The following is a 10,524-nucleotide window of genomic DNA, read 5'->3' on the forward strand; positions in this document are numbered from 1 at the left end:
TGCAAAACCACAAATAAACAAGATAGGAAATAATGATTAGATAAGATAAGAAAGCCTGGACAAGAATAAGCAAGGGGTGCCAACTGTTCATGAAACCAGAACTAAAATATAATTTCTTTAAAAACCGAAGGCAAAGATGGATTGGAATTAGGATCGTTGACTAAAGCAGAAAGATTTTTTTGAATGTGAAATGCCTCTAGAAAATCCAGTTCTCCAATGGAAGATGTTTTTTTGAATAATTTTGGCAGCAGAAAAATTGAAAGTGTGAATTTCGGACCAACAATGTTGAGCAACAGAAGACTTCTGTGTTTCCTTTTTTCTAACATATGCCTCATGTTCCTTGATGCGAAATTTTAAGGCTCTCTTAGTTTGGCCAATGTAAATTAAACCACACTGGCAAGGAATCCTATAAATACCCCAGGAATTCATATCTGGAATGGGGTCCTTGTGTATGGAACTCGGAATTTTATTGATGGGAGAATAAACGACCCGAAAGTTAAATTTCTGCAAAATATGTGCAACTTTATAGCTAATTGATGGAAAGAAGGGAATGACATTAAAATTTTTATAATCTCCTAAAACACGAGTGTGCGTCTTAGTGTGTTGAGATGAGAATTTTTTAACTGCTTGATTAATAATGTTGGGTGAAAAGCCCCTGTCAATAGCTATTGCTTTTAAATAATTTAGTTCTTCATCAAGGGATAGTTTGGAGGAGCAAACTTGAAGAGCACGGAAACATAGGAATAAAATGAAGCTAACTTTTGTTTAGTCAGATGAGATGATTAAAGTGTGGTGGAAGGCAAACCAATGAAGTTTTACAGTAAACCGTAGTACTGAAGTTGGATGTGTTACGTGTGACCAGAATGTCGAGAAACGGAAGAGAATTGCAAGTCTCAAGTTCAAAAGTGAACTGAATAGCAGGATCAGTAGAATTCATTGTTGAAAGAACTTTATGTAAATCATCTTTATTACCTTCAATCAGGGTAAAAGTATCGTCTAAGTAGCGGAACCATACCGGGGAGTTTAAAGTTTCAAACAATTTTTACTCATAATAATGCATGTAGATATCAGCCAGGATGGGACTGAGGGGGCTTCCCATGGCTAATCCCTCAGTTTGCTTGTAATGTTTATTTGGGAAAAGAAAATGTGTTTGTTTCAAACAGAATTGAGTGAGAGAAATTAGCTCATCAATTTCGATGCAAGAGAAATGAAATTGGCAAAGTCTGGTTTCTAGACATCTTAATGCACCCTCCACAGGAACGTTGGTGAATAATGATTTTACATCAAAAGAAACCATGAGTAAATTTCCAGGAGAAACTTCTTCTGAATACTTCTGATTTAGTAAGGCAAATTATCTTTAATTAAGACCATGTCTCCAACTTATATATTGTTTTTAGAGCTTTGCCATTTAGATCAATTTTGTAAATGGCTTAAATAATTGGAGTTCCATTTTTTCCAGATAATTTGTACTAATCTTGTGATCTATTGCCACAGTTTTAACCTGTTAACGTTAACTTCCATGATACCTGGCTCAGGAATCGAATTAATTGCTCTACCAATTAAAATATGCCCAGGTGTTAGAACTTCTAAATCATTAATGTCCGAAGACAGGAGTGTTAATGGTCGGGGATTTAAAATTCCTTCAATCTGAATCATAACTGTTAAAAATTGTTCAAAGGCCAATTTTGCATTTCCTATGACACGTTTGAAGTGGCACTTAAACGATTTAACTCCAGCCTCCCAGAGGCTTCCAAAATTGGGTGCTCTGGGAGGGAGAAATTTCCATTCAATATTCTCAGAGCTCAAATAACCAGCTAAAAGCTCATCTTGTTCATTCACTAGTTTATTTAACCTCTTTAATTTTGCATTTGCACCTACAAAATTAGTAGCGTTATCACTAAATAATGTTAAACTTTTACCTCTTCGTGCAAAGAAACGTTTCAAGGTAGCTATTAATGCGTCAGATGTAAGGTCTGTTATCGGTATTAAATGAATGGCCTTAGTAACCATACAAATGAATATACACACATAAACTTTCTGATATATGCCTTTTCTCTGGTTTTTGTACTTAATTAAGAATGGACCACAGAGGTAAACTCCAGTACAATTAAATGCAAGATTAGCTGTAATTCTTTCCTTGGGTAAATTACCCATGATTTGCTGAGCTACAATGGGATTAGCTTTGAAACATGTTATACAATTTTTCTACAAACATTTCTACCACTTACAATCCAAAATTTTTGTCTTATATGATATAACAAAGATTGAGGACCGACAGGCAAATATTTTAAATGATAGTAATTAACTATTAACTCTGTTAATTTATGTTTAAAAGGCAGAATAATAGGAAAGTTGGAGGTAGATTACGAAAATTTTTTTTTCGTAATCTACCTCCAACTCTCAACAGTCCATTACTGTCAATGAAAGGATTAAGATTTTTAATAGAACTATCTCTTGAAACAATACCCGATTTTTTAAGACCATTTATCTCATTTATAAAATACTCATCCTGCACTAATTTTAATAAAGCTTCTTCAGCTGCTGCTCTCAATTCTCCCACCTACCTTCTTTTGTTCTTGCTTACAATTCTGATAAAACCTAAAACGAAAACTTATAATATGAATTAATTTTAAATACTTATTACTGCAATTCAATAAATCATTAACAAAATTATTCGCATTTAGATTTAAACATGTTAATAGTTCAGAATTAGCAAAGTTCTTAAGTTCATTACTGTCCTTTTCAGTAATTGCTTCAGGTATATCTCTCATAGGGTACTCATCCTTCATTAAGAAGTCAGGCCCGTTCCACCACAGTTGACTTAGTTGCAGTCTTTTGGCAGCCATACCTCTAGATATGAGTTCTGATGGATTTTCTTTGGAAGCGATATGATGCCACTGTGCACTTTCAGTCAGATCTTGTATCTTTATTGCATATCAGAGCATTAATTTTATGCTTAATTGTCAAAGTAGCAATATTTATTCCCAAAACCGAAATGTTTATTTTTTCTTGCTCTAACTGCAAATGCTCAATAAAATTATGTGTCAAAAAACTGGACATATTACTGCCATCCAGCAGACACTTTACTCTGTGTTTTCTTCCCTCATTATCAATTAAAAAACATGCGATGGTTGAAAGCAAAACTGTATTCTGTTTATTCGAATAGTTGCTAATAAATGCCTTTTGAACGAACTCCTGCGCATTAACATTCAAGGTCGATGAGTCATCTTGTTTGGGAATGTTCTCCTTTACGATATTTGCTTTTGGAAAATGAATAGTTTTGTGGTGTCGTTTTTGACAAAAACAAGAATATTTCGATGAGCAATTTGATACTGAATGCATATGAAGATAGTTAAAACATAATTTGTTAGATTTCACAACCTGTACTCTTTCTTGTACCGGTAATTTTAAATACGATGGACATTTTTCCAAACCGCGATTCCCATGGCATAAAATACAGTTCTCTGTTTTAACATCTGACAAAAACAATTTAACTACACTTTTTGAGCTGTTGTACTTACGATTAAAATGAGAATTCTCAGTAAGAGATTTTCCCTGTGATGTGAAATATAAATCTATTTCTTTACCTAACTCACTAGGTGAAAACCATGAATCACCTTACCTCACTGAAATGTGAGAAGCTGTTCTCGTATCTAAAGATTGGTATAATCTGTCTGAAAGTATGAAGTGTTTGAGGGCCTCGAATTCAGTTACCTTCCTTAATTTTAAATAATAATCCGAGGTAGTTACTAGGCTTGAAGCGAACTGCACACGAGTTTCATGAGGTTATTTAACAGTTTTTCTAAACACGAATATGATGTTGGCTGAAACTCTTTCAGAACTACTTCTTTTATTTTTTCATTATTTGTGATATCCTTATCATGTAAATAGGTTATTATATTTGAAACTTTGTCTCCTAACAGATTTAACAAAATTTCTGCTTTATATTCCTCCGAAACATTTTTTGTAATAATCACTCATTCTAATGACGAAAAGAAAAATCCCCAACTCTCAGGCCATATAGGAATTTTTACAGTTAAGATGCTGATACTTTTTATTAATTGATCTAGTGACTCTGATTTTGTTTTGGTTTCGCTTACAACAAGTTTTGTTTCTGCTTTAATCTTAGCCAACTCATTCTTTGATCTCTTAAGTTTTATTTGTTCTAACTCGACAAGTTTTTGCTCTTCTTGTTTCCTATTTTTGATAATAGTTTGCTATCTCTTTTACTAAATTTTGTTTAGTTTTAAAAATTTCACTTTGCTCAATAATACCAGTTAAATCTGCTATATTCATTTTTCGTCAACATTTAAATTTATTTCTAAGGCAATAAACCTTAAATCTTCTTTTTTTAACACCCTTAAATAACATTGTTATTTATAACAGAACAAAGAACAGAATGTATAGAATTAACAAGAGAGGAATCACTTACCTCTGCAATGATTCACTTTTGATGAATATCCTTATCCAAAATCGGTGATATTCATTGAAAAGAACAAGCTGGGAATACTCGCAAACACAAGCACTCCTGCATTCTCAAAAACGAAACACTATGTATTCACGCACAAAACTCAGTCTCCGGCGACTACGACCAGATATGTTTGGGTCTCATCTCAAATAACACACTAATAAGTTTGCTGGTTTGTTACTTTATTAATTCTCATAATTAAATTACAATCACTCATTATTAACTCATAGCTGTGACCAGCCCTCATACACCATCGATGTCAATTTTCAAACTCATCTGATCATAACATTACAGATGCGTATGCGCAGATTACATTACAGGTGTGCAGGTGCGAATACAGTGTTATAAATTTTATGTAGAATTTTCCAAAAACTGAGGCTCCAAATGGGAATGTAGATTTATAACTTACTGTCTCTGTTCACTTGTCCTGAAATTATTTCAGTATCTCTGCAAACAGAAACACATGAAATGTCTGTACTTTACCTTAGTACTGCTGCTTCCTTTAGAGTAGTGTTGACAGATTTGAATATAATATTTTTTAAATCACTTTCTGATTAACATTTGTAATATTTTAATTCTTCTTAGCATTTCAATTTTATCTGAGGCAAAAGCTTCATTTATCTCACTTTTACATCGCAGTTGAGGCTGCCACATAATCTCCACAAAACATATGATGATTTTCTGAAGTGCTTTTAAACAGTTTATTATTGTATTATGCTAGTAAACTTTTTAAAGCTTCTTTTATTTGAAGAGTATAACATTAGCATGCGTGAAATTATTTATTGTAAAATTATTTTCTTTAGAGCGTGATGTAAAATATTTCATGTCTGTTATATTTTAAATTGTAAATTGATACTTATTTTATACTTTTGAGGAATCCTTTATCTTCTTCTGATTTCAAAATATGCTCTTTCAGTAATAGCATACTCTGTTTGTTTATTTATTTTTTAGAAGTCATTTACGACTCTCTTTGTACAGTTTTTGGAAAATGAGTCTCAACCAGTTGTACCAATGCCCTTTCCGGCTGAAAAAATGGCCCAAGAAGTAACTTCAAAAACACACCCGAATAAGAAATCACAAACTGAGCAAAATAAGTTTTCACCTAGAAAAAATCCTTTTTTGCTTAATATAGAGACTGCATTTCCAACATTTACTCCAGTTCCAGCTGTAGAATATTCACCATCTCCAGCACCTGCCATCTTGAAAGAAGTACTTGAGTAACTACTCTTCACTGCAACCAGTTCAGAATGGAATTAAAATACTTCAGGCTACTTCATTTCAAGTATTATGCATTCCATCCAAATATAACAGGGGATATACTCTTAACTAACCTGTAATTTCCTTTATAATCTTCCATTTATAGTTGAAATGTTTTGAAATTTTCCCCCTAACGATGGAAGATTTTGTTAGATAATTTTTGTTATATATTGTCCTTTGAAGATCTTTTATTTTACAGATATCTAATGAATTTATAAATGATAATAAGTTATAAATGAAGTAAGATTCTAAAATGCCTTTTCTGCTGTGAACATTTTTTGTAATTAAATATTAGTTTTTTAAATATAAAATATTTAATACATGCTAATTTTTAAACAGAGGATGGAAGATATGTGTGCCAGTTTTTTTGAAAATTTCATTTAAATTACAGAAGCTCTTAAAAAGTAACAATGTAGGTGAAGTAATAGTATTGTAAACTTCTTTGTGATATTTTCTTATATTATTATGATATTTCATGATACGAAGATAACAGGCTATATTTTTTTTGTTTATTATTTAGATAAAGCTTTGGTTATCAGTCTTTCTGAAGTCTTTAGACTACTGAACTGTGACATCCCCCCTGGCAAAACACTTACAATTCACCATAAACTAAAGAGCAGAGGCTGAAATTTTTGAAAGCGTGCAATGTAAAAAAAAAAAAAAAAAAAAAAAAAAAAAAAAAGAGGACACTGCAAAAATAACTCCATTATTGAAAAGTTGGGAAAGAGTGGGAGGAATTATTTCATGGGGATTGATCATCCCTGCTTAAAATATTACTTTTATTAAAGTACACATGAAAAACTTGTTTTAAATTCATGTATTATTTTTTCTGACTATAATCTTTTAACATTCCCTGAGATCTGAAGATATTTCATTTCTATTAAAGCAAAGATGAGATATCTTTGTTGCCTTTTATTTTCTTCAGAGTATTTCACTTTTATCAATATGTACAAAAACCTAATTTTGGTTTTAGTTTTGAATCCAATAAAAATATTTGTAATATGTATCAATGACAGAAATTTTAAGTAATAATAAAAAAGTAAAAAATAAGCCTCTGCAGAATTTTGAGACTAAGTAATGTTAAAAAAAAATTATAATACAGTACAAAGTCCAAAATCCGGACTCGTCGGGACTTCGGTGATTCCTGAGTTTTCCTGATATTAGAAGATTATTAATTTAAATCTGGTAAGATGGCATGCAGAAATTATACAATTAAAAATATGAACTCATAATTTATGAAATAAAGAACAAATATGATCTAAAGGATATCAAAATTTATAAAAAAAAAAAAAAAAAAAAGAGTATTTATTTGTTTACTTTTTTGAACATTTCTTTCAATGTAAGTTGCTTAAGTTGCTTCCTCAAAAAGTTCTTTTTTCTTTTTTATTATGTCATAGAAAGTTGACTTTTCAATGCCTTACTCCTCGCATAATTTTGAGACGGATATGCCTTTATCCATTTTTTGCAGCAACTCCACTTTTTGTTTAATAGACATTGAAACATGGTTTTGCTTTGTAGATCCTTTGGCAGCTCCAGAATTGGAAACTCTTTTCGACATAATCGAAAATTCAAGCTTAGTTTTTATAAAATTGCCGTCTGCAAAAAATAATAAACTGGTTCAAATTAGAAGGTTAGAGAGCAGTGCAGTATGCTACATTAACTGAAATGCCTTAGAATCAATCAAGGTAATTTTAACCTAGCTTAATAATGTCCGTTATACATTATTTGCTGTGAATCACAAGATTGGCGACGAAAGCCAAGTTGTTTCGCTAAATTTTGTCTTGCTCCTATTGCGTACTGAATTAAGCCTGAACTGTGTTAGTTTAGTTATTTACTATACCTATGTTTATTTCTTGCACATGCTTAAAACTAATCTGAGCCCTGAATAAATAAACTCCCACATATACTTAAGGCTTTATCTAGGGCTGGCACTAAATACCGCCTGTTGCAGTCTCTATGAATCCTAAATTCTGCTACAACGCACCTTCCTAAGTTCTAAATTTTCACTGCACCTAAACTTTGGATCCCAGTGCTTTCCCTAAATCATAAAAAACTTCTCATCTCTTAATTTTGCTGCTTGGTGCTTCCCCAAATTCCAAAAACTCTGTCTTTCCTAAATTATGCCATCTGGTGCCGACATATTCTGCCACTGCTTCTTCTATGGTGAATAACATATCAGTTATTCTTAATTAAAATAGCACTGAATGTAATCTTTTGGCCTATGAGTTTCATTAACAAAATCTATTTTTAGCATATGAAAAGAAATTTTTGTTAAATTTTTCCTCGTCAGAATTTCTTAGAGCATTTAAAAATCTACAATCATTGCCAGTCGTAATGTTAGCATAAATGGTCGCTATACTCTTGTTATTCAATTCCTAATATAAAAAAGAAGCTTAGCCATTGCTGCATGAGTTATTGCTGAAGCTGTTGAATTACTGAATTTATAAACATAGGCTGATGAAAGCAAAATATAATAAATAATGACTCACCAGGTTGGCATCAGGGATATAAAATAGGTGAATGTTTTGGTTTGAGATGTATGCCAAGCAGAAGTGAAAATCTCCACATTTTATTATGGAAGGAAAAATCAAATGTGCATGCGTAAAGCATACAAAAAAAAAAAAAAAAAAAAAAAAAAAAACTGTGGCTTTGAGGTCCGGATTTTAGATTATTCCGAATAATGGACGTCCTGATTTCAAACTTTGTACTGTAATGTGTGGATTCAGTTAGTAAGTGCATTAAACAGAATGAAAAAAAAAAAATCCTTTTAAGATAACTCGTAAAATTTTTAACTTTCAAAATATAAATCTGTTAAAGTAAAAATTACTGGCTACTTAGATTGCAAAGCAGTTATTACTGAAATATGTATTAAAATTATTCTATCAAATATAAATTTGCAGCTAATAATAATTGTTGCTTTGTTTTTTACAATGAATTCACTCATCTGAGAAATACTTTTAAACATCTTTTTTTTATATTAATGAATTTAATATAGTATTAGATGGACTGCGTCATGGTTAGTTTTTATACAGCTTAATAAATGAGAGCTGTTAAGGACAGAAGAATGAATATTTGTTTAGCCGATTATGGCAAAGCATATGAGAGGAAGACTGTCTAAGGAAAACTTAGTCATGTTACAAATAGAAAAAATCCATGCAAACGACCAATGTAGCTTGTCCATTCTTTGGGATTTGAACAAACTTGGATTAAGCTACCAGTATTCAGTGGTCTGGTTTGCTTTGCTTCAAGTAGGCATATATATTAAATGATATATTCTGTTTTAAAACATGCTAATAAACATACAAAAATATTGTAAGAAGTTTCACTAAGTATATGTTTCATTAACTTTTGAGTAACAATTTTATTTTTGGAAAAAATGAATCTTACTTCAGGAATTTGATTGAACAACCCCCCCCTTCCCCAAAAAAGTAAAAACGAAGAGGGAAAAGGGAAAAAATATTTGGTGTAATATAATTACAATTTTAGGTTAAAGTAAATCATCCTATTGCAATGAAAAATATTGTTCTTGTGTAAATTAGATTATTTAAAAATATAATGATTTTGAAAGCATGAAATTTCTAATAAAAATCTTTTAAAGTGTATACTGATGTATAATTTTTTATTGACATATATCTGCTTTTATTTCAGTTTTATTCACTAGATACATATACAAAACCAATTTACTACTTTAATTTTTTTAAATGTTACCGAAAATGTTATTTTAACTAGTTTGGACATTGGAAAAATAGCAACTGACTGCTATTAAGTTATTCAATGTTTTATTATATATATAAAGAGTTTGTTAATTAAATATGAGCTTTTTTCTCTATGATAAAGAAATGAGTATTTTATGTATATTATAATAAAATCCCTGTATTTGAAAACTAAATATTTTTTAAGCATTGTAAGATGTATTTATGAGAACTCATTATTAAAACTTTTCAGTTATATGTATTAAAATTTTATGTACATGAAGTTTATATCCCAAAAGTTCTATGAACCTTTTATTTCCTATATTTTTATTTTTTATGTTAAAAGTATAAATAAAGTCATTTGTAGTTTCATATTTTATTTGTTATGTTTGTCATTTTTTAATCTATTTATGTATTTAATTAGTTAAGTGCTTTTGCTCTTTCAACAGATTCTGAGTATATATGTACCATTGTATGCTATACTAGTGTTTCAGATTTTATAAAATGGATGTACATAAAGCATGTATATAGTTATAATTAATATATAAAATTAAATAATTCATTTATATAGTTTTTCAGTGGCAGCCTTTTTTAATGATACAAAAAATTCCTGTGTAAATCTTCAATTAACGCAATAACTCACAAAAGTTGGAACTATATTTCATATGGCTTCTTCTTTGTTAGCTAATTAACTTAGAATGATTGAAAAATAAATTAAAAAACTCAAATTGATATGTTATTTTGTGCTTTATTGTTTATGTTCATCATAGCACCATGGTATAGCTGTAATGGGAACCTTTTATTGAATATTGTAATTGTTTATCTTGACTTTGTGGCTTGCCTCTTAAATAACATGTAAACATTTCTTAAAGAACTCATGTATTAGAAAATCCACATTAGAGTACAATATCCATAATATCTTATGTTATTTTGCAGTGTAAAATAATTATGAAAATAAGTAAACTCAAACATTTAAAATAATGAGAAAACAGTTTCATGCAGCACATTAATTAGAAAGGGAGAAAAACACAATCATTCAAAAGTGAAAAAATTTAAAAGAAGAATGTGTAATTAACAATAAGTACAACAGTTTGCAAATTGGTCATT

General features: G+C 30.3%; 1 protein-coding gene across 2 annotated transcripts in view; it reads left to right on the top strand.

Moving 5' to 3' along the window:
• The window catches only part of LOC118191657 (uncharacterized), a 49,486-nt gene extending 39,337 nt beyond the window's left edge, over nt 1–10,149 (top strand). The window contains exon 12 of one of the 2 annotated variants that reach the window (XM_085816971.1): nt 6,065–10,149. In XM_085816971.1, the coding sequence (XP_085673097.1) occupies nt 6,065–6,109 (45 nt within the window). In that variant the 3' untranslated portion in view covers nt 6,110–10,149. Of the gene's footprint in view, nt 1–5,419 lie in introns of both variants that reach the window. The other variant, XM_085816961.1, reaches the window with a different exon arrangement.
• Nucleotides 10,150–10,524: the final 375 nt, after the last annotated feature.

This window comes from Stegodyphus dumicola, chromosome 1 (genome assembly GCF_044657685.1).
Source record: "Stegodyphus dumicola isolate Sdum_Otavi_A_Nest chromosome 1, ASM4465768v1".
Taxonomy (NCBI): Eukaryota; Metazoa; Arthropoda; class Arachnida; order Araneae; family Eresidae; genus Stegodyphus; species Stegodyphus dumicola.